The sequence below is a fragment of the Peromyscus maniculatus genome, chromosome 7 (assembly GCF_049852395.1).
Source record: "Peromyscus maniculatus bairdii isolate BWxNUB_F1_BW_parent chromosome 7, HU_Pman_BW_mat_3.1, whole genome shotgun sequence".
In the NCBI taxonomy this organism is placed as follows: Eukaryota; Metazoa; Chordata; class Mammalia; order Rodentia; family Cricetidae; genus Peromyscus; species Peromyscus maniculatus.
Genome location: NC_134858.1, coordinates 72,701,361 through 72,728,758, shown reverse-complemented (window position 1 = coordinate 72,728,758; position 27,398 = coordinate 72,701,361). Strand labels below are relative to the sequence as shown.

The 27,398-nt window shown below is 40.8% G+C and overlaps 1 protein-coding gene across 4 annotated transcripts in view; it reads right to left on the bottom strand.

Moving 5' to 3' along the window:
* Nucleotides 1–27,398, bottom strand: part of Myo5a (myosin VA) — a 150,166-nt gene that overhangs the window by 22,356 nt on the left and 100,412 nt on the right. The window contains exons 22-32 of one of the 4 annotated variants that reach the window (XM_015992578.3): nt 24,675–24,923; nt 21,904–21,997; nt 18,024–18,172; nt 15,714–15,827; nt 13,572–13,715; nt 13,336–13,389; nt 11,672–11,899; nt 7,705–7,805; nt 4,915–4,995; nt 3,330–3,528; nt 1,222–1,296 (exon numbers count right to left, since the gene is read on the bottom strand). In XM_015992578.3, coding sequence (XP_015848064.1) covers nt 1,222–1,296; nt 3,330–3,528; nt 4,915–4,995; nt 7,705–7,805; nt 11,672–11,899; nt 13,336–13,389; nt 13,572–13,715; nt 15,714–15,827; nt 18,024–18,172; nt 21,904–21,997; nt 24,675–24,923 — 1,488 coding nt within the window. The remainder of the gene's footprint in view (nt 1–1,221; nt 1,297–3,329; nt 3,529–4,914; nt 4,996–7,704; nt 7,806–11,671; nt 11,900–13,335; nt 13,390–13,571; nt 13,716–15,713; nt 15,828–18,023; nt 18,173–21,903; nt 21,998–24,674; nt 24,924–27,398) is intronic. The other 3 variants (XM_015992581.3, XM_015992582.3, XM_076576696.1) reach the window with 3 other exon arrangements.

The window sequence follows — 27,398 nt, the reverse complement described above, 5'->3', positions numbered from 1 at the left end:
CCTGTGCCAAGCCACTCACGGACGGACAGACGGATGCAGTGACTTGTGAAGGGGGACTGAGCAGTCTTGACGAGTGCATGAGAAGTTCTATGGGAGATCTGAGGACGGCTGCACTTCTGTAAAGACTGACGCCCCGTGTGTAAAGCACTGTTCTGATTTACCAGTTCTAAACTTAGCCTTAAAGCTTAAGAAACATAAAGAAGTCTGGGGAACTAAAGGTCAGCTGAGCCAGATGTTGGGGCAAACACCTTTGGTTCCATCACTGAGGAGGCAGCAGGGGCTGGATCTCTGTGAGTTCACAGCTAACTAGGGTTACATAGCAAGACTCTGTCTTAAAAACCAAACCAAACTACAAAAAAAAAGTAAAAAAAAGGATAAAGAGCTTTCTGATACATAGCACAAAGGTGTATGCATATAACCCAAGTACCTGGAATTCTGAGAGAGAATTCAAGGCCAGCCTGGGCTATATAGCACTCAGGAGGCAGAGGCAAGTGGATCTCCATGAGTTTGAGTCCAGTCTGATCTACAGAGTGAGTTCCAGGACAGCCAGGGCTACAATAGAGAAAACAATGTCTCAAAAAAAATAAAAAATAAACAAAGAAAGAAAGAAGAAAAAAGAGACTAACTTTGTATGCCTAATACAAAAAAATGAGAGAGAGAGAGAGAGAGAGAGAGAGAGAGAGAGAGAGAGAGAGAGAGAGAGAGAGAGAGAGCGCCTGTACATTTAAAGCAAAGGTCAGCCATCTGTGATGACTGGCTCTATTTAGTAAAGACAGGCAGTTAGAAACTCAGGAATTCCGAGGGAAGTGGACAGGACCAGACTAAGAAAGCTTAGAAGGAACATGAGCTGGTGAAGGTGGCTGGCGGTTGTCACTAAGTTATGGAGAACACTATTAGAAACTGCTGGTTCATTCTCCAGCTCGCACAAGAGTGGATTCAGACAGCAGACTGGGGATCCAAGGGACCAGCTGCTAACATCTCCAGTGCTGGGCTGTACTTCCATCACACTGTAAGCCTTGGGTTAAGATCGAACCACACAGTGGACACAGGACACTGAAAGAGACGGCACACTGGCTAAGGAGAGCTGTGGAGGCTGAGGGAAGAGGTTTTGTGAAGACGCTGGAAGAGGCCTCCTAGGCAGCGGCAGGCAGCAGTGTGCTCTTCAGTTAGAGAAGGCTAGAAGTAGCAGAAGACAACGGAAAAGCACTGGGGTTTACATACAATCATCCTTTTGTAAAGTGAAATCCGATAGGATTGATACTTCTTAGGGTCATCTGCATATAATTCCTCAAAATACTGAAAAAACAGGTACAATGGATATTTGTTTTTTGTGTCTTTGAGGGAATGCTACCTCTCAGCAAAATTAACTTAAAATTACTTTAAAACACAGGTAATGAAACTATATCTACTCACAAGTTCCAATTTATCACCTGCCATTACCACGGTTTTTTCTAGTATAGATGAGTCTCGTATCTGCAGATCTAGTTAGCATGACCAGTGGAGACAGGTGATGGCCAGGCTGCTGCTGTCATTCAGCAGGTCCGTAGAACAGGGGACCGTGGTACCCAGAGAAGGCTGACGTTTCGGTTCGCAACCCTTTACTCCTCCCTCATTTGTGGGTTCTCCCAAGCTGCTACACTGCTCAGCTACCAGCAGAGCAGCAAGGGCAAGGGAGGCAACACAATAAAAAAGGCAGGAGGGCTGTGAGCCCCCCACTGCCATCGGGAACCGTGGAGATGGCGAGGGGCAGCATGGGGGAGGCCTGTGCAGCCCATGCACAGGAGAGAAAGAAAGCCATGCCCATGTGCATTGGCGTGTTGTGAGTACATGTGTGTCTGGGGGGTATGCAAGGTAAAACTTCAGAAGCACTAAGCCTAGACATACGGTTGCCTTAATATTCTGCTCAAGTGCATCCTTAAAAAATGCATAAGGAAGACTGAGAAACTCTAAGTAGTCTGGAAAGGCCTATCTTTCCATACACTTGAGTTTGGTAATATTCTTTGAATTAGCAGTCAGTGTAATGGCAGAAGCAGCTGATCTGCAAAGGGTAGCCTAACACAAACTAATTAGTGTCTTCTATTTAAAGTGCAGGATTGATTGTTTCTGCATTAGGTACAAAATTTGCCAAGAATGTTAATAGTTCAGATAGGCTGCAGGGCAACACTTGATTAACTTAGTGAATAAACTGAGAGCCTACCACCCAGAAACAAACCTATTTCAGAGATCACCTAGCAGTTTAGACGATGGTTCAGAAGCAAAGAATCTGCACAGTGATCAGTCAATATTATTCCACACATTGGTCAATTCTTAATCATCAAAAGCACTGTTAGGTATTTAAGCAACAAGAGTAAAACACAACTTTTAAAGAACACTTTGTGACTGAGAAGGCTTCCCCATTGAGTAGTACGGTTCAGTCATGCTGGAAGAGCCCAGACAACACCCTCACCCTCTTCCCCACATTCCTACCATGGAACTTCGCACATAAGACAGACTGGAGAGAAAATACTCTGGGTTGGCAGTTATCGCTAATGCAATTAGACCTTCAGAGAGATTCAAACGCTTTTATCACAGATCTTAAAAGGTGCTAATTTTTTCATGTCACTAAAGAACAGATTTTATGTAAAAATTGCAATTATAATATCTCACTGATTTTTATGCAATGAGTATATCTGTAAAATTTACATAGATTTTAAAAATTGCAAATATGTAATCAAAGTTATAATGTGATGGAGAAAGAAAAATTATAGAAAATAATTTTTTTTCTTGGTAAAAACATTTTAAAGGAATGAGAAAAAAAGGAAAAGTCTTTGGAGTCCATGTCAGCATTCAGAATCTGGTAAGGGGAAAAGCAAAAGTACCCTCCTTACTATTGTACAAGTTCTGCTTAAAAGAATAAAATGTGCCAACCTCAATACTAGGCCCTCTACCCCGTTTTAGAAGCTCTGTCCAGTGTCAACCCATAGCCCATGCTTAGTTCCACCAAGAACCTTCCCTGGCTTGTCTGCTAGACAGGCTGGATGGCATCCTCACTGGATGCGTGGGATCAAAGTAAAATAATTTGTAGCTGTATCTCTCTGGTATTTAAAGCCTAGCACGTAGTCAGGAGACTTTCTTCCAGACACTACAGGTAAGGTCTGTGAGGGCTCAATTCTCCAAGAGACTGCTGTGAGAAACAGCCTGAGTGTAGTTTCATTACTTTGAATCATTTCTACCAGCATCTTCATATTTCCCTTTCTATCAGAGACAGAAGAGCATCTTTCCCAACAAGGAAGAGCTGTGCTTGTCCAAAAACAACACACAGCAGACTGGGGCACCGCCACTCTGCTCACCAGGTTTTCGTTGGTCAGCCGTGTGATCTCATGCTGCAGGCTGGCCTCAATGCGGGCCTCGGGGGGCAGCTGCAGGTTCTGGGCCAGCAGCTGCTGTTGCCGGTTGTTCTCTTCCTTCAGGCTCTGGATCTCCCCACGGAGGGCCTCGGCCTCATTCTCATGGCTCCTCTTCTGTGACTGCAGCTGGGATTCCAAGAGCCTGCGGAGAGGCCACACAGGTTTGTAGGGGATAGGACACCCCAAGTTCACACTGATGGGTGTGAAGCTACAATGCTCCTTTGCAGGAATAGGAAAAGCGGATACTCTAGGGTCTGTGCATCTCCTGACTCCAATGTTATGAAACTCAAGTGCCAGAAACATTGGCATTCTTTTGAATTGTATGAAGTTGTCCTTAAGTTGGCAAAGATGGTATCATTGCCATAAATAAATGAATAAATAAATAAATAGCTGCATTGTAAAGGGCAAGATTACACACCCCCAATCTAATGAAATAGACCTTTAAAGCACAGTTACGAATTTCAGGCAAAGGTAGAACCAGAATCATGTTTTTAATATTGTCCAGTTATCCAAGAACAGACAGGCTGGCGTGTAACTACTTGGAAACCCATAGATTAACCCAAATGGAGTCTAGTAGTTCTGTAAGTGTGTGTGTGTAGACAGAATTGTCATCTCTCCCCATGAAATTACATATCTAACAATCCTAACAAGACACAGCTTTTGGGCAAAGTTATAGTCAAGAATTAACTAACATGAAAAAAAAGACACTTAATCCTGATTTCCTTTGTTATTAACTGCTGAGTAAAACTTACTCATGCCATTGTGAGCAAACCATTAATAGCAGACTAAAATATTTTAGTTATGAAATTTCAAGAAAGCTAGCCAACATCACGGAAGTTAATGCCAATGGTTATGGTTAGAACAAAGCCGAACAAGCATAGCCCATTTAACAGTAAGGATTTTAAAGTTATAATCACTAAAATGGAATTTTTTTTATGAGATTTTTAACACAGAGACATCACTAGGGAAGATGAATGTGTTAAAGAGAGACACAGCTAATTCTATGTTGTTCGTTTTTTTCTGGAAGTAAATCGCTGAGCTCAGGTGGTTATCCTGATTTCTCTGGCTTTGGATTTCACAATAACCACAAGAGACTGCTGAATCAGGCACCTGACAACACTTTTAGGCAGCATCACAATAATGAGCAAGTGGCCACATCTGTTACAGGAATGTGTATCCCAGATTGACACTTATCACAAATAAGCTACTGTCCAGGTAACAAGGACTAGCGGCCATGCTCCAATAACTTGTCCTAGTGAGAATCACAATTTTTAGACACTCACTCCTGACAGCACTGTGGGTTATATGAAGCAATTTGTATTCACCTATAATCAACTTGAGCTTTAGCAGTATCTGTTAGTAGAGACAATTTTAAAGAAGGTATTTGGCTGCAGAGTCTACGTTTTATTGAGACTAATTGTCTCAGGAGGGCAATAAATGCACAAGACACAATGCATCAAAGTTGTGAGTCCACTGTTAGTAAGGAAAACAAGTTAATAACAATCCCCTTTGAGGAGACAGATATAACCTGTTGGCTTGTTTTAACCCTTCATAAACCAGCCAGAGCTCTCCATCCTCATTCAACTCCTGGTAATCCAGAGCAGATGATCTTCCATGGAAAGGAACACAATGCAAAACACAAAGGGACACGGGATGGGAGTGAGACGATGGTGGTCAAGAAAAGCATGTGACATTCCAGCATTTTACTAAGTGGAGAGGACCGTTTTTAGTATACAATGACTCTACATAATCACAAAATTACCTTGGTTAATTAAAAAGAAATGGGTAAGAAGTTGCATCACAGATAAATGAAGAAATGAAAAGAAATGACTGGAAAGTGAGACATTCAATTTCTAATGTCTTATGCGGCTAACCAGATGACCTTGCACATCAAGCATTACATTGAGGCTAACCATTACACATGTATGAAAAGACAAACTCTATGGCAATTTTCATAATCTATTTCAAAATGACAATTTCAGTTTTCTTGATAGGAATTTATTTCAGCATAATCTGATTTCCCATGTAAACTTTTACAAAAATTATTGTACAAATAACATCAGACAATGTCCAAAGTTCTCAGCTTTTGATATGTTTTTAAAAAAATTTATTTATTTAATTTATATGGTGCTCTATTTGCATATACACCTGCACGCCAGAAGAGGGCATCAGATCCTATTACAGATGGTTATGAGCCACCTTGTGGTTGCAGGGAATTGAATTCAGAACCTCTGGAAGAGCTGCTGATGCTCTTAACCACTGAGCCATCTCTCCAGCCCCTTGACGTAGTTTTAAATTTTTGGATAAAATTAAATTTAAGATCTGGAGAAACTGCCTTTATTTCGGAGGTGTATCTATCACCTCTTATTAAAATAGTGGGGTTTATCGACAACATTTATTTAGTAACAGTTTTCTCTACCTAGTGTATAAACAGATTTTGAGGATTTACTAAATGTCAGATGCTGTTCTTCATTCTTTCACTACCTTATCTGTTCTCCCTGTCACCCATGTTGTATTAATAGATGGTAAGGAAGTATCTGAGTCCAGTGCCATGTGATTTGAGAGTCCAGGTTCTTAATCTTGACATACTTTTGTTACTACGTTTACATAACATGAATTTGAATGAATTCTATTTTCAATCTACCATCTCTCTCTCTCTCTCTCTCTCTCTCTCTCTCTCTCTCTCTCTCTCTCTCTCTCTCTCAAGAGTTATTTATTTCAGAGGTTTCAATTATATTATTATATTCTTATGACTTCAAAATTTATATCTCAGGCCATGTGTATTGGTATTATATATAACTCAACTGCCTAGTGGGCTTTCTCTCCCTGAATGCCTTCTTGTCTGCTAAAATTCAGTATGTGTGAATCCATTCATCACTCCACCGTGGTCTCACGATCATGAAATGGCATCAGCACATCTATCTGGGTCCCCACAGCAGAAACTGCAAGCTTCTCTAGAACCCTCTCACACACCCAACAGACCACAAGGTTTCTTGACTTCATCTTCATACACATCTTTCAAAAATTCCCACTGCTTTCATCCCAAATGTCACCACCCAAGCTGGCGCTGCCATGACCAGTCAGTGGATTATGGCAAAGCCTCTTAACTGCTATTGTGCTTTCAATCTTGCTCCATTACAATCATTCCTCTATTTAAAACGATTCTTTCTAATATCTCTAGACTAGAACTCAACCATTCTCAGTCGTTTCTCTAAGGAGCCTGTAACCTCTGTGAGAAGGAACTGTGTCTGTCTGTCTTCTGCTAGACTCCCACGATGTGGCCTAGTGTCTGGCATGAGGTAGGCACATTTCAGACCTGGTGATGGAGCAGGTGAGTGGATGGATGGACAGCATACTACTACCCTTTCTATAAGATGTTCTTTTTGTTTTGTTTTGTTTGAGACAAGATTTCTCTGTGTAGCCCTGGCTGGCCTGGAACTCACTATGTAGACCAGGCTGGCTTTGAACTTACATAGATCTGACTGTCTCTGCCTCCTGAGTTCTCGGATTAAAAGCATATACCACAACAACAGCCAGGCTAGTAAGATAATCTTAAATATAAAAGTTTATAATTAATTCATTAAATTTACATTTAACCAAGTACCTTTAAAAATGTACCTCTGTACCTTTGCCTGTAAATAAAGAACTATCTTATGTTTTGTAAGGTATATATATATTTAATTTGTGGGTATTTATGTATGTTAATCCTGGAGCTGTGTTATCAAGATAGGATACTAGGTCACTACAGGCCATGCTCCCTCAAAATGGTCCAGTGTGTAATTTTTTTCTGTTTAGAGTACAATGGCACTAAATCTCTATTCAGAAATAAGGTTGGCAGTAAGGCTAAAAATTGAAGGTATGAGTCTCTATTCTCCCATCTTCAAAGTTGTGGCACCCTTCTAGAGCTATATGGCTACCACTGATGGAATTCCAGGCACATACATCTTCACTTCTCTTCATGCTACATTTCAATTATTGAACACTGCAGTTGCCTCTACAAACCTTCAAATGGCCATTTTGAACAACACCCTTACTATGAAAGGATCTACCTAGGACAGCCTAAACTGAGCAGTGGCCCTTGACATAAATATCTTCCTATAATGTGAATAACATTTCCTTGGACACCAATCATCAACAATTATCTGATATTTTGAATGGAATTTTAAGGTGGTTTACACCAGAAACCTTAGGTTCTTCCTGAAGACTGGCTGATGTCTAATAAAGCCATGAGTCAGCACACTGACTTCCTGAATAAGAGGTTGCCTCGAAGACTCAGATTCACACAGTTAAACCAAGGCGGATGAAAGGATCCACTTACCTGTTGGTTTCTTTCAAACCAATATATGCTTGTGCTATTTCACCTTTGTCTTTCATTTTCTGTACATCTTCCAAAAGTATTGTGGAATCTGTCATGGTGTTCTGAAGGGAGAAATGACACATTTCCACATGAAGGATCAACTCAGTAGCTGGGGATACATATAACACATTCTTTTCATTTCAGGCCTTAGTGGGTAAGGGCACTTGCCACCTAGCCTCATGACCTGGGTTCAGTCTCTAGAATCCATACAGTGGAAAGAATCTACTCCCATAAATTATCATCTGACATTCATGTGTTTGCTTATACAGACACATGCACTCTCTCTCTGGTACGTGCACACATATACACACAAACCAAAAACATTAAATAAAATTACTAATTTATTGTCTCTAAAGAAAAACAACTTTAGCACCCTTAAAGGTTCATTCTCTTTGTCTAAGAAACATGTCTAATCTTTCCATTTTTGTTCTAAGTGGCTTGTTGTTCGACTCCTAGATGGTCTTTTAATAAACAACCTGGAGCCAGATATCAGGGTGAAAGCTGAAGGAACAGAGAGGCAGAACAGCCAGCCACTAGTTCTTACTGCTACAAAATCCTCAGCCTAAAGAGAGTGGGTTCTGTTTCCTCACACCTTATACACCTTCCTCTACCCAGACATCACTTCCTGAGATTAAAGGCCTGTGTGCTTTCCCAGTACTGGGATTAAAAGTGTGTACCACCACTGCCTGGCTCTGTTTCCGGTGTGACCTTGAACTCACAGAGATCCAGGCGGATTTCTGCCTCCCAGAGTGATAGGATTAAGGGCGTGTGCACCACTGCCTGACCTCTGTCTAATCTGATGGCTGGCTCTGTCCTCTGACCCTCAGGTAAGTTTATTAGGTACACACGATATCGCCACAGTGGCTCATGCCCAGGCCATCCTCAGACTCTTGAACTTCTGGTCTCCTTGCCTCATCTTCCTCAGTACCCGGATCATAGGTGTGCACCACTGAACCAGCCCAGCTTATAGAATGCTGCAGCTCTAACCCAGGGCTTTGTGCATGCTAGGTAAGCACTTTACCAGTTGAACTACATCCCTGGCCCCAAATAAATATTTCTTTAGCTTTATTTTATAAAGTGTATATATTTAGTATATTTCAGCTAGTTTAATTTTTTCCCTGAAGGAAAAAAATTATTTGATAAAAATCTATTTGATATTCTCATTTTTAAGACCTATAAATATGATTCATAATGACTCAAGTTTTTTTTTTAATCAAATAATGATACATTGTATTTGAATATCTTAGGACTTTTCTGGGGTGTTTTTCAACATCTAATAAATTAGGTTACTTGATCTATTCAGCTAGTATGAAGACAGGGGAAGATGGGGTCTCCATTTGCTGGGGTCCTGGGGAACGAGCAGCTGGTTCCTTGGGTATAGTATTTGGGAGACACGGTCAGATCTGTATTGCAGCACCAAGAAGCTTTTGCCCCACTGTTCTACGTAGTTCCCATGTGAAGTTCTGAAAAGGCTGTATCATATATGAAGCATCCTATTATCGCTCAACAGTTGACTACAAGATGAGTAGAGAAATTCAACTGCAACTTCACAGGAGCTGCTTTTTACTCTAGCTACGGGCTTTGCCCTTAGGGAGGGAACGTGGCAGTAAAGAAGACCTGCTCAGCTCTTCCATTTCTCCTCTACCTTGTTTGCTTCGGTATGAATGTGTGCCTGGGAGAACTGTCCATTTAAGAGTTCTCTAAGTAAAGGGTATTTCTCCCAACTTCTGCATGACCCCAGAGCTACACTTGTGAGTCACAGAGGTGACTGTGAGTGAGAAGTCATACAGGAAATTAGTCAGTAAGAAAGAAGCAGGGCATGGCAGCTTACACTGTACTCAGAGCACTCAGGAGGAGGAGGCAGGATAACATCTTCAACTATACAGTGAGTTTGAGGCCAACCTGGGCTCTATGAGCTCCTAAGGCAAAAAAGGTAGAGGGCTAGAGAGATGTAGCGGCACTTAAGAGAGTTCAGATCTCACACCCATGCAATAGCTACACATTCCACATATGTCTATATGCCAAGTTCTGAGGGGTGGAGCCAGGGCCCTGCTGGGCTTCCTGGCTTCTAGCTGAGGTGAGGAAATAAAAGCCATCTCTACCTCAAAGGAACAGATGGAGAGTGATGGAGGAGGGCACACAATGCCCTCTTGTGGCATCCATTTCCACATACTCACATAAACGCAAACAACAAATCAATCCATCTTAGAAAACAGTACAAAATAAAATAGACCTGGTCACAAAGCACCATTAACATTAACCGAGGAGACCTGCAAGGCAATGTTAGGATTAAACAGAAGTACTTATTAAATATTAAAAATATGTATAATTACCTTGTCATCCTGAAAAATCACATGTTGGCAAGCACAAAAATGCAGAAAACAATAAATCTTTAGCTTCATGAACAGATAGATACATACATTCACTGAATCCAGACAAGAGTTCATTAAAAGCTAGGACTTGTTTCTTCTAAAACTAACTCTAAATGCATTAGCATTCACAAAACTGTCAGAAGGTAGACATTAATATATATGTATGAGATAGGGACTCCTATTTTCTTTTTGGTTTTTTGAGACAGGGTTTCTCTTTGTATAGTCCTGGCTGTCCTGGAACTCGCTCTGTAGACAGGCTGTCCTCGAACTCACAGAGATCCACCTGCCTCTGCCTCCCGAGTGCTGGGATTAAAGGCATGCGCCACCACTGCCCAGCTGGAACTGCTATTTCTAATGCTTAAGTTATTTTCTGAGTTGTTTTGTTTTAAAATATTCCTGGTTGTAAAATGTGTGTGTGTATGAAAGAATGACTCTGCTGTTGATATATCTGGGTGAGATTTCATACTAAGTCTTTGAAGAGTTCAAGCAGTGGGCATTGGGAGGGCAATTGTCCAGGAAAGCCTCCCAGAGCTCTCTGAAGGGAGAACAGACAAACCAGTGCTGGCTGTGCTAACTCACACCCTAGCTCACTATGTGTTCACTATTGTTCACCACTGCCTTGAAAAGAAGAAACTGAGCAACTCAGGATGACAAATAGACAAAGGTGCTCAGAAGGTGTCAGTACACTGCACACCTCCAGAACAGGCAAGGTGTGTTACCTGGAGGCCGGGGCTGGGCAAGCAAGGATTGTGTTGAGACAGGGCCATCTCATTATCGTACGACAGCTGTCACATGGGCTACGTGAACTTAGTGAGTGGGCAGGTATGGAACCAAACTATGTGCTCTACGAGTGAGGTTGTATTTATGCCCTGCGCTTTATTTTTATTTTCCAATCTCTTAATTTTCACTAAAGCTTCCTATGAGAATATCCACTGTACTCCACAAATATATACAACTATTCATAAATTTAGAAAGAAAAAGAGAGACTATCAGTTTGCTGAGAGAGGAGAGAATACTGATTTAGTCTTTGCCCAGGAGGCTACAGGGCTTTCTTTTTCAAGGCCAGCCTGTTCAAGTCTTGGAACCAGATGAGACTGAACCAGGAAAGGACAGTGTAGACCGCTTTCTGCTGACTCCATGAACACAGCCCTTCCTACCTACTCCCTAGTAAAGGGAGCTCCTGGGAGTGAACAGGAATCATCTCCATGTAATCTCCATGAACTGATTTCATTTCTAACCATTTTGTTACATTTACACTTATGTAGGCCAATTCCAACAAGTAATTTTAGTTAGACTTAATGCCTCTTTATACCAAAATAATTTGTAGATTTTCATATTCGATGTATTTTACTTTAGTTCAGAATATACTGAGGCAAGATTACTACAAAAGTATTTTAAAAGAAATCCTTTGATTATGAGAAATAAAACTTTGAAAGACACCTGGGAAGCCAGTGGCTTTTGCAGCTGCCCTTCTCATTACAAACTGGGGGAAAAACGTAAGGAGAAGTGAAAGCCAGTCACCACGCTTCACACTCAACATGTACACATCAGCTTACTTTGGGTTGGATGGCTTCTTTCTGGCTCACCAGCTGAGAGCGCAAGATGAGGACTTCCTCCTTGCGAACATCGAGCTCCTCGCTCACGGAGGTCAGCTGTTCCATGAGGACACGGTAGGCAGGGGCACCTGGTGCAGTCACTTCGGGGGCACTTTTCTCACTGAGGGCTTTGCGTAGCTCGTTCAGCTCATTTTTCAGTTTTTTGTTTTCTGATTCCAGTTCTTGACGCTGAACGAAAAGATAGACAGATTTACTGTGGCAGTTTGAATGAAAGTGGCCCCACAGGCTCACAGGGACGGCCACTATTGGGAGGTATGGCCGTGATGGAGTAGGAGTGGCCTTGTTAGAGGAAGTGTGTCACTAGGGGTGGGCTTAGAGGTCTCAGACACTCAAGCCCAGTCAGTGTGTCATAATCTTTTCCTGCTGCCTTCAGATTTGGATGTAGAACTCTCAGCTACCTCTCCAGAACCATGTCTGCCTGTGTGTACCATCCTTCCCACCATGATGACAATGGACTAACCCTCTGTACTGTAAGCCAGCCCCAATTAGTGTTTTCCTTTATAAGAGTTGCTGTGGCCATGGTGTCTCTTCACAGCAACAGAACACTGACTAAGACATTGACTGCTTCACTCTCATCTTTACATTGGAAAACTGAACCTCGCCTAAGTGACGGAAGAATTCTACTAGAAAGGACATCAGTCTCCACTCTTAAGTAAGTGTGACATCAGTGGGACTGAGCAATGTAAAGGATAGTTTGCATCACCAATTCCAATTCCAGGGCAAACTGACTCTGATCTGCTCAGGGAATACTCCCAGATGCAAACTGCTGAGTCCCAATCCCAGGAAGCCCAGGCTTTGTTTGCAGGTAAATGTAAGGGCAAAACCAAGCATCAGCTGGTCAGGATATTCCCAATGACTGGGTCATCTGGGCAGACTTCTGGAAATCTCAGCAGGGATCTCTCTCAATCTACTAATTAGTAATCAGTTTTGCATTGTTCATTTCAGGGACAGAAAACAAGGCAATGTCTTTACTTCGGTGCTGAGACTCTGATACAATGTGTCCCCAACTTTAACATGCATCACAGCCACTTGGAGTTCCTGTTGAAACACATATTTCTAAGCCCCAATTACAGGATTCTGACTTTATGTCTAGTGGTGTGAGGCCTGAGAATTTTGCATTTCCAACAAGGAACTAGGTGACCATGATGATATAGGGGTGAACTTTGAGAACCACTCACTCAATACAGAACGAATCTGGGCTTCACTCATACTCAGAAAACACTTTCACTTATCTATGTTTCTGTGAGGCAGGGGATGTTTTGGAGAGCACACTGCTACCCTATGCCTTTATCTGCCCCCTCAGCGTCAATTAGACGTTTATGGGAACAGATGGGAGGGAGCACTTAACCAAGTAGTCTGGTTCTAGAGTTCATAATCTTTACAACTGTAGCTCGAGGGGCTGCTACCTCCTGTTCCTGTTCACAGTGAAGTCCTACTTAGATGAAACAGAGTTTGTGAAAAGAAACAACACAGGCTAGAACTAGTGCCCAGATAAGAGAAGCTAGAACCTTCAGCTAAGGATTTTCTCAGAGAAAAAGACAAGTTCTTAGTAGCTCTCTTGTCAAAACAAAGTATACAAAGTTTTGGGCTGAAATTTTCAATACCTTGAGGGACTCATATTCCAGTTCCGCACCTCTAATTGGTGGTCTTTCTTCCTCCTGGGGAGAAAAATAAAAATAAAATCTTTGTATTTTAATTGTCAAGGCTTTACTATTAGGACATTAGCTGCTGTACAAAGGGCAGTGAACTGTCAAAGCCTTCGAAGCTCGAGTGAGTGCCGCCCAGCTCAGGACTCCGGGACTACAGAATGGGCGGCCCTGCCTCCCTCCCTGCTGCTCACCTTCGCCTTGCTGCGGAACACCTGCTCCTCCTTTCTGTCCAGCTCATCCTGCAGTATCTGCTTCTCCTGTTCCAGCTCCGTGACGCGCTTCTGGAGCTTAAGGAACAATGACATGTCCAGGGGCACCTTCTTCTCACTTGGCTCCTAAAACCCGGAAATCGTAAGAATCAAGTAAAGCTTGAGCCAAAGAGAGAACGGTGAAAACAATTCAATAGGAAAACAGTCAGACTCACAAAAGAAATGTAGAACGAAACAAAAAACATGTTCATCCTTGCTAATGATTCCTTACAAAAGTAAGGGATTACTTCTCTCTTACCTGACTGGCAAATAGCCCACAGGTGGCATTTCAAAGTTAATAATGTCCCATATTAGCCAACTGTGTCCCCTATTATATTGGTGGAATACGAACAAGCCTGTGGAAATCTGCGTGCATGTATTACAGCTGTAGATGTGTATGATATCGACCCTAGCACATCTGTTTAAGAATTAAGACTACACAGCAGGGAGATGACTCAGAAGCACAAGTGCTTGCTGTAGTTGTTTTCCAGTTATCTGTCTAACTGCCAGGTGAACCACCAGTTTAGGCATCGTCTTCCTGGTGGGCAATGAGATGGTTTCTAATTTCTCAAATACACATCCAAGAACACAAATATCTGAATACAACCCTTGGCAGTCTGGTGGGCTGGGGCAACTTCTACTTACATCAACAACCACATCATTCCTGGGACAACGGTCACTGCTGTAACTCAACAAAGAAACGTTTTCACCTCAGGTGATTGCCCAAAGGTGGCATTTCAATGCTGTCTTAAATTTTATTCTTTGGCTTTTCCTAAGGTAAGTGGTGCGTGTATGGAGGTCACAGACAACTTGCAGGAGTTGGTTCTCTCCTTCCAGAATAAGTTCTGGGGCTTGAACTCAGGTCAGCAGGCTTTACACTGAGTACTTTACCCACTGAGCTGTTGTGTTGGCCCACCAAAAACACCTACAAGTATTTAAATGTTCCATTTAAATATCTTAATATCTGTTCATTTATTAGTGATGCATATGTTCCTGAAACTTTAACTTTCAAACCACTGTAACAGGATCCTCCATTCTATAAACAAACAGAGTACTTCACTCGCAACATGTAAAATGTTATTAACTGGAAATTATTCCTTTGGGCTTTGGGCCTGTAAAAAGGAATCATATTAAAATAGGATTGGGTAACTTCTCAGCTCTCAGTTAATGCTACATGCAGAATCCATTGATTGCTAGGTGAGAACGAAATTCTACAGCTAGGAGTAAGAGAACAGGAAAAGGCAGGGGCACCGAAGGTAACACTTGCCAAAACACAAAACAACTTGAGGTGTGTGAATGGTAGTCACTAAGGAGTGCTAGATGTGTCCTTAGTCCCAGTGGCATCTCTATTTCTAGCAAGGTCATTTGACTTCTCTGATCACACAGGAAAGGAGGAAGAGTGGGCCATCTGGAGGAGAGGAGCTGTGGGGCCTTATTTCCTTCCCTTTTTTTAGTAAGGACTTTGTCACCCAAGCCTTTACTGAGTGAGTGAAACTTTGGTATTGACCTTAAAATAGTCTCACAACTGAAGACAAGGTAATAGAATTCATTAATAAAATTACCACCACTGGTTTCAATTTAATTTTGAAATTATCCTACCACAGCTGAACAAGTCATAGTGGTCCTTTCCCCAGCTGGGAAGCTGTGAGGAAGCTCAGGGATAAAGCAGGACTCCAACAGCCTATAGCAGCATGGAAAAGCAATGGTTTCAAACCAGCACACAGCAGCCTCAGACACTGTGAGGACTCCAGGGCAAATGCAGCCAGCAGCTGAGTTCTCTGCAGAAACTGCCTGGGTCCCACCGTGACAGAGACGGCAAAGAAACTACTGCTATAAGGCTTCCATTTAAATGTATACTGTGGGACTGGGGATACTGCTCAGTGATAGAGCACACGCTTGTCACATACAGAGTTCTTAGTTCAATCCTACCACCCAAACAAACAAAAACTAGTACATGTATTGGCAAAAACATGTGCAATAGGTATGCATATATACAAATGATTAAGAATACATAAGCCAATTATTAGAAATGTTGCCTATCAACAGAAGCAAGCACATCTTTCTTCTAGTGATAGATAAATGTACCTCTGTCCTTGGTGCAATGTCTTCAGTTTCTGCAAATTCAGAGCTGAAGGTGTATTCAGACTCATTGCTGCTGTGGGTAGAGTCTGTTCTCTTGTGTCCTGGCTTAGGCACATTCTGTGAGGTAAATAATAACCCAAAGACAATTCATTTAACATAACGGAACAATGCACAGTGGAAACAGCATCCACAATGTCTTCATTACAATCTCCACTCAGTAATTTGCACTGATGGCCAAATGTTCAAGGGTTCCATCTTGGTTTGACCAAGTTCTTATAAGCGGGTGATCTCCACAGTGAGAAAGGCGTGCCAGCATGGTAAGAACTGTTAAGGAACCACACGGCCAAATGTAGACTATTGGCAGAGCCCCAGGGTCTCACTTACAACAGTTTAGCTTTGAACTCACTCTGTAGCTAAAGATGACTTTGAATTTCTGATCCTCCTGCCTCCACCTTCTGAGTACTGGGTTTACAGGCAAGAGCTACTACACTCTATTTATGAGTTCTGAGAAGGGTACACAGGCCTTTAGATCCATGCTAAGCAAGGACTCTATCAACAGGCCTTCTTCAAGGCTCTCTCTTTTTTGTTGTTGTTTGTTTTTTTTTTTGTTGTTGTTTTTTGGTTTTTTTTTCCCCTAAAGTTTTGAGTTATTCAGTCACTCTGTTCAAGTAATTCTTTGTGTTGTGATAAAATAAAAGTTACAAGAAAGTTTATAAATTACACTGACTGACAGACATAACCAGTCATTACATGGTAGTTAAGTATACGTGGTTGAAAATAAGTAGGAGTTATATAGGTGACGCTAATGTCTATCACTTTACACATGACATCCGTCTGTGGAGTAAGCAGTGAGAATTAGTGCAGGGCAGGTAAGCTTGGTGCTTGTAGAATTCACCGAAGACCCCTGAATCATGACCACGATGATTCGGGAGATCTGGAAGATACTTTTAGGCACAGATACCATATCAATCAGTGTTTAGAAAACTCATAGGGAATGAAGAAGCAAATTGTACAGTCTACTGTACCTAATGCATAGAAAAGACTCAAAGAATCATTTTGTTTCCACTGTTACTCAGGAGTTTTCTAAGTAACCAGTGGCCTCCAAAGTATCCAGTAAGATCCAGAACTTAGTCCTAAGTATAACTGAAACACAGATTAAATGTAAAGATTGGTACTGTTGTCTAATACATAGAGTAAATAAAAATACACCAAAGAATAGAACTGTGGGGACCAAGAGCACCAAGAGAGAGGAACCAGATGCTGGGAAAGCTGAAGGGGACAGAATATGAAGGAGGGGAAGTTCGAGAGGACCTACCAACCTGGAAGCCAAGGAAGCCAAGGCTCAGTCAAGGTTCTTCCGATCTGCCAATCACGGATCATAGTGACCTACTCCTACTGTAAACGGCTCCTTGTAGGTTAGTAATCCTTGCAGATTGGTAGAGTGTAGGGCAATCATCTACTATGGGATTTAAATGTGCTTTCCAACTTCCCTTACACCAGGCTTTCTCGTCTGTGAGCCTTGCGAACATTAGTTTTATGTTATGTTTTAAAGATCTCTGCCAAGCAGATCTTTCTATCAACAAAATTTGAAGTAAATATTCTTTCCTACAGGCACCAACTTAGTTTGCTTTTTACAAGATCTATTTCAGAGCATTCTAGCCACATGTACCATTAGGTTACTTTCAGGAACAAGAGAGCCGGAGAAATCAGTTTCCTGACAATGAGTAGGACAGCTCACGTGTGGAGAGTGCACTGGCAAGGACAGAAGAGCCCTGGACACTGCTAACATAAGTTATTATAAACAGAGCCTGGTTTTCTCTGTATGGAAATTTAACTTGGAAAGTATAAGCTCCAGTGAAGAAAATAGTTATATAAAAATAATATAAATATACAAAATTTACATTGTCATTTAATGTAGGAAGCACAGTCATGATAATCTGATTTTATACTATTTTATAGCCCCATCTTTAAGTATCTGACTTTCCTGAAGTATTTATGGATAAAACTGCATGATTTCTGTGATTTACTTTAAATAATATAATCCATGAAGTGGGGAAGGTGGTGAATAGGAGAAAACAGAGATACATTTATTATTGGGGAACTGGGTGATAGATATATTGAGGTTCACTCTATGATTCTACTTACTTTTATATATGACTAAATATTCTCATCTTAAAAAAAAAAGTAGATGCCAGGTATGACGGACCATGCCTATAATCCCCAGGAGGTAGAAAATAGAAGGATCATGGCCTAAGGCTAGCCTGGGTTACACAGACAGACTCTTTTTAAAAAAAAAACAAGTGTTGGACTCACCAGCATCAGGGTCATCTCCTCCTTGAGGTCATCATAGCGCTCCTCCAGACGACTGAACTCGTTCAGAAGGTTCTGATACCTCAGCCTTTCATCATTCAGGTCAATCTCCAGCTGTTTTGTCTCTTCTACTAATTTCTTCTCCATAGTTTCTGAAATAAACAAGAGGACATAAAGGGTAGGGCCTGGATAAAGGGTGACAGGTGACATGTCAGGCCACAGAGGTGGCAAGAAAAAGCCCTTGAAGCAGCCCAAAGAGACAGATGAGGAAGCTAGGCCTTCCATCAGAAGCCAAAGGATAACAGAAGAAACTCAGGGGCTAAAAGCAAATACCCCTGGAAAGGGCCCCTGGCCAGAGGTGAGATTAAGAAATTAGTTAAAAAACAAAACAAACAACAAACAAACAAACAAAACAACAAAAAGCTGTTCCTTGTGCCAGAGACGATGGCAATTTCATTCTTATTTATCATCTAGATTCCATCATTGCATCCTTACTCAACCTAGAATGAAGCATTGCCTAGGAATCTGTTCTACATTATAATAAACCTTCTCAGAACTAAACAGAAAAAAAAACAATCTCCCCTCAAAACTGGAAGGGGGATATGTATACATAGGTGACTCCATAGAATTCAAGAATGTAAACAGGTATGCTGACTTCCAGTTTCTCTTAGTGGAATTGAACTTTTAGCCCCGTGAGAGAGTTTGGTGAAGGCAGGAAGAGAAAGAAGCGTTAATAACCTAAATTAAATCTCTTACAAATGACAGCTCTCATCTATGGAACTCTCCACGTACTATTAGCTTTGGTCCCACAAGTCCATGCACTGATTACAACACATTCCTATTTGCTTGTTTTTTTGAGACAGTCTTGCTATGTAGCCCTGCCTAACCTGGCATGACTGCATAGCATACATGCATGGCTATACAGTCCATCCTGCTTCAATTTCCTCAGTGCTGGGACTATGGGTGTGCACCACTACACCCAGATTACAAGAACTTCTGGATAAACTTCCACTACGTACTAGTCTAGTAAGCAATAACAAATAAACTAATATATGTATATGTATATACACATAGATACATTTACATAGTATTCTCTTAGGTTATTCATGTAAGTATTGGCACATATATTTTTATTCCAATAGTATTGTTTTAGGATATTCATAAAATCCAATAAAAAATTTGTGTGTGTGTGTGCATGTCACAGCATACATGTGGAGGCCAGAAGACAACTACTTATGGGAATCAATTTTCTTCATTCACCATGTGGCCCAGGGATTGAATTTAGGTCCTTAGGCCTGGAAATGAGCCATCTTATTAATAAATTCTGATATTCATAAGTTATTTTGGCTAAATAATGATTCAAAAAGTCATTCTTCAAGAGAATGGTGACTTTAAGGGACTTGCCCTCCTACTCTTATTTGTCTGTGTGTCTCAGTCCCGTGTTCTATCATATAATCTCATAGCACACTGAAGCCCTGCCATCCTATTACCCCTCCATTTCTAACTAGATGACTGCTTAGGCTCTGCTGATGGTGCTATTATTTCTTTGCCATCTCTCACGTGCTGCTTAAGGAGCCCTGACTTTTCCAGTTCCCCACCTCACTGCCTTTCCTGCCAGTAGCTTGCTCTTGGCTGGACATGGTCTGGAGTTCAGAGATTAGCCACTGACTACAGGTAATAAAAAATTAAGCAGCTGTGCGTGGAGGCTCAGTAGTCAAGAGTATTGGCTGCTCTTCTAGAGGACCTAGGTTTAATTCCAAGGACCCACATGGTGGCTTACAATCTGTAACTTCAGTTCTTTGGGATCCAGCTCCCTCTTCCGACCTCCACAGTCACCAGACATACACATGATACACAGATATAAATGTAGACAAAACACCCATACACATAAGATTAAAGTAAGTTAAAAAATACTTCTTAAAAGAAGGTATACATTGTAACCCAGTGACTCAACCAATTACTTTTATAATAGAATTGGTTTCCTACCAATATGCTCTTTGTATTCTTGTATTTGTGGGTTAGTTTCAAACTGCCCTAGCTGCTTCTATTGCTCTATCATTTAATTCTCTGCCAGCTCCAAGAGTCAAGGGATGCAAGAGCCTCGTGACTACTATTTTCTTGATGCCTTCCACAATGTTTTCCTAGGGGAGGGATTCCATAAATTATGAATTAATAAATGAGAAAATTTTCCTAAGATGTTCTATAAATTATCCTTTATTCCCACCAGTTTGTGTAAGCTAGTCCAAGTCTTCCAACAAAAATTTCAAGACAAATCCATTCTTACTTCTTCATTCCTATAGTCGATTTTAAAAACACTGTATATTCCCTTAGAAATGTTCCCATCACTCTGGACCCTTCCCTGACCATCTGCATCCTGGAAGCCTGCTTTCTAGACTATTTTGTTTTGCCCCTTTTAACATTTTCTTCTGGCTTCTTGTCTTCACCTTATGTTTTAGTTAAGATTATTAATTCCAGGACGCTTCTTGTTCCTCTACATCATCTTTAATTGGAGGGAAGAGACCATGTGAGGAAAAGTACCATGGTCATAAGGGAAAACTTTTGGCTCTTTCCTTCCTACCTCTCTAATCTTTATTCTGGATTGCTTTCAGGATGCCTCCCTTTGTTACTGTGATAAAACACTGACTAGAACCTATTTGGAGAGGAAAGGGTTTTATTTAGCTAACAAGTTACAGTCCATCTTTGAGGCAAACCAGGGCAGGAGCTGAAGCAGGAACTTAGAGGTAGGAACTGAAGCAGAACTATGGGCAAATGCTGCTTACTGGCTTACTTTCAGGCTCACATTCTGCTCCCTTTGTTTAGTCTGCACCCATCTGCCTAGGGATGGTACCACCCACAGTGGGCTGGGCCCTCCAACATCAGTTAGAAGTCAAGAGAATGTTCCACAAGAGACATGCCCATAGGCCAATCTGATGGACCATTTTAATCAACCCCACAATTAATAAATAGAATAAACGTGCATATCTACTTAGTTCTTTATCTTAAAAATTACTTTTCATTTTTAGTTTGGTAGCAAAAGGAGTTGAACTTAATAGGACGACACCCACTGTTTTAGTAAAATATAAATTAAAAAATAAGTGAGGCCCAGAAAGACAAATAGTATATGTTCTCAATCAATAAAGATGTTTTTAAAGAATTGATCTGATTGAAAAGAGTTATAGAAAAAATGGTCAAAGCCAGAAGAGGGGGTTGGAGAGAAGTTAGATAAAGGTTCCAAAGCACAGCTGGGTAGGAGAGTGGGAAGGTTCCCCATAAGCACAAATGACAGATTCTGAAGAGATGAAAATGTTGGCTACCTTGATTTGATCATTACACATATTCCAAATTATTGTACTATTCCTACAAATATTTACAATTACATCAGTTTTAAAATATGTGAATAGCCAGGGATAGAGGCACATTTGGAAGGGTGAGGCAGGAAGACGTCAAGTTCAAAGCCAGTTTTGACTCAAAGAAACAAATGAAAGTGTGTGTGTGTGTGTGTGTGTGTGTGTGTGTGTGTGTTCTTTTACACACACACACACACACATCTACGTAGACCACAAATTAGCTCAAGGATTCTTATTAAATCAGTAAGAATTCTGTAAGTTAAAACTAATACATATAAAGCAAACTTTTAAAAGCTACATATGATATTACTGAATAACTTCACATTAGTACATAGAGAACAGAGATCAATTTCGTAAGTTCACTAATTTTACTAAAATATTTGGGACTCTTGCTTGTAATGTAGATGACAGCCAAAACTTTAAAAAAAATTTCAGCTCTAAGTAATACTGTGTAACTGGTAACATAATGTCAAACTTTTAAAACTTAGGTTTGAAATTGGTTGTTGTTTGCTAGGTTGAACCCACACAAACCTTACCTGTCATCTCCTTAGCCTGCTCCACGATGAGGTGATTGAGGGTCTCCTTTTCCTGTTTCAGCAAAGTATTTTCTTCCTTCAAATTTGACACCAGCTATAAAATGAAACACCAAACTGAGATGTCATAGTGGACCGAGATGTCCCACACCACAGTCACTGTCCATGCCTCCTGTCTTCACCTAGTTACGTCTTGTCACCTGTCATACTTGTCCCAAATTTACTCCCTCCAAGAAACTTCTTGAAAACCATCTCCATTAGATACCTTTTCTCTGAGTTGTTGCAAAGCCCTGTGTTTGCCTCTTTACAGTCCACATGAATGGTCTACTTTTTTGCCTTCTCCAATAGACTAGACATATGCTGGGGGAAAGGACTGTGATGGTAGCTGTTTTACTCTGTACTATGCACACTTAGCATCTGGCTAGCATCTACAAGACATCTGTTCCCAAAGTAATGATATCACCTTGCTCTATTTTGATTTCTATTGCTGTGATAGAACACTCTGATTAAAAGCAACGTGGAGAGGAAAGGGTTTATTTCATCTTACATGCCCAGGTCACAGTCCATCATCAGGGGAAGCCAAGGCAGGAGTTTGAAGAAGAAACCACAGTTTCTTGCTCCTAGGCTCGTGCTCAGCTATCTTTCTTATACAGCCCAGGCCCACATGCCTAGGGATGGCACCAATCACAGTGGGCTGGGTCCTCCCACACCAATTAGCAATGGAGAAAACACCCCACAGACATGCTCAAGTAAATTCTGATAGAGGCCGTTCTTTAGGATTCCCTCATTCCAGTGTGTCAAGTTGACAACTAAGATTAGCCATCAAACACCTTCTCACTGTACCACTCGAGTACCACAATTCAAATGGGCAGATTAAAGAGATTAGAGATATGAGTCTTTAAAATCGTTTTATGTGTATGTGTGAGTGCATGCCATATGTGTGTATGTGTCCACAGCCAGAAGAGAGTGCTGGACCCTACAGAGCTGGAATTACAGATGTACAGGCCAGAAACTAAACTCTGGTCCTCTGGAAGGGCAAGAGACACAACACACTTAACAGCTGAGACATCTCTCCAACCCCATGAATTCTTTTAAAAATAAAATGTTTTATTTATTCTGAGAATTTCATATATGTTTACAATGAATTATAAACATGGGTGCAGCGCCAAGTCACTGAACCGTGTGTTGTGGAATATTACTTTATCCAGGCAAAGATGTGTTACATTTGGATCTTGCCTTCCTTTTGAGAGGGTAATGGGGTTTTAAGAAGGTCAATCTCCAGCAAAACACACAGAGAGAAGGAAAGAAAGAAAGAAAGGAAGGAAGGAAGGAAGGAAGGAAGGAAGGAAGGAAGGAAGGAAGGAAGGAAGGAAGGAAGGAAGGAAGGAAAAAAGAAGAAAAAAGCATCTTTCTAGAGGAATCATGAAAGCTTTCAGAGACTGAGGAAGGAAAGGGATCGTAAGTGCTCAAGGGCATCCTTTACAATGCATATTTGAATTATTCAAGAACAAACCCGCCATGGCAGAGGATGCTGCCCAGTGGCACTGCCCTGTCTGTGTATGGAGTTGGGGCCTCACTCTGATGCAGGGGAATTCTATGGACCTGAGCACCATGAGGATAGGGCAGCAGTCTTCCTGGCTGCACTATTTTGCCTGCAGTTCATCTAAGCTCTTCCTGAAGAGGCTGCCATCCATGTTCAGAATCCAGTATTGAAGAAGCAAGTGAGGATTATTCAGTTGCCGCTGACAATTCAGCTGTTTTCATCTACAGAAGGTGATCCCTGTGGACTCATTCAAATCAATTACTACTTCTCAGGCAGCCCAATTGCAAGGGTCTTTTAGAAATGTTTAAATACACGTTTTTACCATTACTTGGGAGCCCTGCAATTTCCCATGGTCAACGAGTTTTTACATAGGCTAAATTCATAGCATGGAAGCATGGATGAGACTGAACATTTGGGGAGTTCCATCTGCTCAGCAGCTCCTGCCTAGCTTTCTCTGACTTGGACTTAACTCAGTTTAACACAGGTCTCCATAGGAATTCGAACTATATATAAGTTCAGGGACTAATAGTTCACTGTTGATCTACCTCAGAATCATGGCATCCCTTATCAAGAATAAGGATTCTACATCTCATGAAGTTCACACTGAAAGAGTCTGTAATCAATGCTATGATGTGACTGTCTTCTCTCAATGTCCTTAAACTCACTGTTAATATCTGCAGGTGGGACCTTAGGGAGACAACTGGGTTATAAAAACTGTGCCCTTATGAACGGGGTAACCTATTTATGGATTAATTAATGTATTACTGAGGGAGTGGTTTCGCTATAAAAGTGGCATACCTGTCCTTCCTTGCCATGTGATCCCCTGATATTATGATGTAACCAAAAAATCTTCACCAGATGCTGGTACCATGCTCTTGGACTTCTTAGCCTCCAGAAATACGGTGATGTAAGCCTCTAACCTTTATAAATACCTAGTCTGAGGCATTTTGTTATAGCAACAGAAAACTAAGACAGTACATAGACATGAATTTCATTGCTGAAACATTGCTTTGTTTCTGTTCTTACTAGAGCTAAATGTTCTACCTCAAGACTATGGCCCACTTGTTGATTATGGGGCCGAGATGTTTGGGAAACATCAGTATGAACTATAAACCCTCTGGAATTTACATTATGTCTTTGATTAAAATGAATATAGAGTCACATGGACTAGGGAAGGATGACAGCATTTACTCTGCACACAAGGCAATGGGGATAAGAACACTACTCCTACCTGCTCAGTTTCTTGTTTGTATTTATCTGCTCGTTCTTCAATGCATTTTTTCTCTGATCGTGTTTGTTCCAGGTCTTTGCGGAGTTTGGCAATTTCTTCCTGTAGACTAAGGACCCGCCCAGTGGCAACCTTAGCTTCCTCCTCACTTAGATGAAGACGTTCTACATCGTTTCGTAGTTTTTCAGTCTCAGAGTTGTATAGTCCTTCCAGATTGGTCAGTTTCTCCATGAGGCATTTGTAGTCTTTATTCTTTAAATACAAACATCAATAACAATAAGTAAACACTTACAATATGAACGGCCAAATGTATGCAGTAAGAAAATCATACTGATTAGATTCTTCTAGGCTTTGATTAATTACATTCCTTTAGGTTTTTCCTTTTGCTTTGTTTTGGAGAGTGGGTCTTACTATTTAGTCCAACTGCTCCAGAACTTGTGTAACCAAAAATCCTAGAACTCAGGATCCTCTGCCTCAAATTACAGGTGTGCACCACCAAGTCCAGCCATGAATTCCTTTTTTTTTTTTTTTTTTTGAGACAGGGTCTTATTATGTAGACCAGGCTGCCTCAAACTCATAAAGATCCACTTGCCTCTGTCTCTGCCTCTGAGCTGCTAGGATTAAAGGAATGTTATACCATGCCATTCAAGCTATGAATTCTTGTTACATCATTACAGCATTGAGATAGGATCTGGCCAAATTTGCTATACTAAAATGATCATAATATACCTGGCATTAAAAACAACATTGAGCTGGGCATGGTGGTACACCCTTTTAATCCCAGCAATTAGGAGGCAGAGGCAGGTGGACCTCTGTGAGTTCAAGGCCAGCCTGGTCTAAAGAGTAATTTCTAGTACAGCCAGAGCAAAAATAGTAAAAACTTGTGTCAAGAACAAAAACAAAAACAAAAACCCACAAACAAAAAAACCTCAATAACATTGAGCATCAGAACCAGGACATAGTAACAACACATTTACTTAGTGTAAGTAGTTAAGGATATGGGCATTAGTTCTACCTGCTCTGCACTTTCCATAACCTAACCAATGGCTTCTTCATCATACAAATAGTTAACAGCACAGAGCAATTAATTCTGTTTTATATGATATGCAACATAGATATGATTTTCTCATAATCATAGGGTTTCACAGTAAATTCTTAAGTTCCTAATTTTTAAAAAGGATTTATTTATGTACTTTATGTATACAGATGTTTTGTCTGTATATACACTTGCACACCAGAAGAGGGAATTGGATCCCATGGGACTATAGCTATAGATGATTGTGAGCCTCCATGTGGGTGCTGGGAATTGAACTCAGGATTTCCGAAAGAGTAGCCAGTGCTCTTAATTGCTGAACCATCCCTCTAGCCCCATAGTTTCCTAATTTTTAATCCAGAAGTAAGGGAAGGGGCTAGAGAGATGGCTTGCTAGTTAAGGGCACTGGCTGTTCTTCCAAATCTGGTTCAATTTTCAGCACCCACACAGGGGTTCACAACCATCTGTAACTCCAGTTTCAGGGAATCTGACCTTCTGACCTCCACAGGCACTACACACACATGGTACACAGACATACATACAGGCAAAATATCAATACACATAAAATTAAAATAAATAATAATTAATTAAAAATAAGGGAATGGACACTTGCCTTTTGAAATTATGTTAGAGTAATATTAAAAACCATGTACTAAACCTGGGTGTGGTAACACAAACGTGCAATTCCAGCTACTTGTTGGGCAGAAACAGGAGGACTACAACTTTAAGGCTAGCCTGTGTAATTCAATAAGGGCCTCTCTTTAAAAAAAAAAAGAAAGAAAAAAAAAAAAAAGAAAAAACTGGGCAGTTGTAGGCATGCCTTTAATCCCAGCACTCAGGAGGCAGAGACAGGCAGATCTCGATGAGTTCAAAGCCAGCCTGGTCTACAAAGCGAGTTCCAAGACAGGCTCCAAAGCTACAGAGAAACCCTGTTTTGAAAAAAACAAAAAACAAAAACAAACAAAACAAAAAAGACTATGGAGATGTATATATATATATATATATATATATATATATATATATATATATATACATATACATAAGAATTTATATTTATTTGTTGTTTTGAAACATAATCTCACACTGTAACGCAGGGTAGCCTTGAATTCGAGGCAGTTCTCCCATCTCAGCCTCCTGCATACCTATAATACAGATTTAAGCTACTACATTTATTTTAAGGCTTGAGATTTTAGCTCAGCGATAGTATCTGCCTACTATAGGTCAGAACTTGGGGCTAGTACAAAAAAAAATAAGCATGAGCTAGGTAGAAGAAAAGTAAGAATGATAAAGTATACTAAAAATCTTAAAATTCCTCTTATTTAATTCATAAAACCTTTCTGATGAATCCCATTTCATTTTCACCCATCTCTCCTTGCTATCCTTCTCTCTTACATATTCTTAACTATCTCTATATTATTTGCATGTACTAAAATACTATTTAGTGACTACTGTTAAGCAAGAGAATTTTCTCTCTGCCAATAGACTGGGCCCCTCAGAAGCCTGTACATCTTCCTGCTTCTCTTGCGATTGCTGCACCAAACAACCATTGAGAGGTGAAAAACAGATAAGGGGCAGTGGTGAAAGACTTCTGTCAAGCACACATTATAATATGATCCATGATCACAGAGGTCTGGAGCAGGGTGTTTTAAAAAGTAAATTCCTGTCTGTTCCTTTCCTTCAGGGTAAAGTCAAGA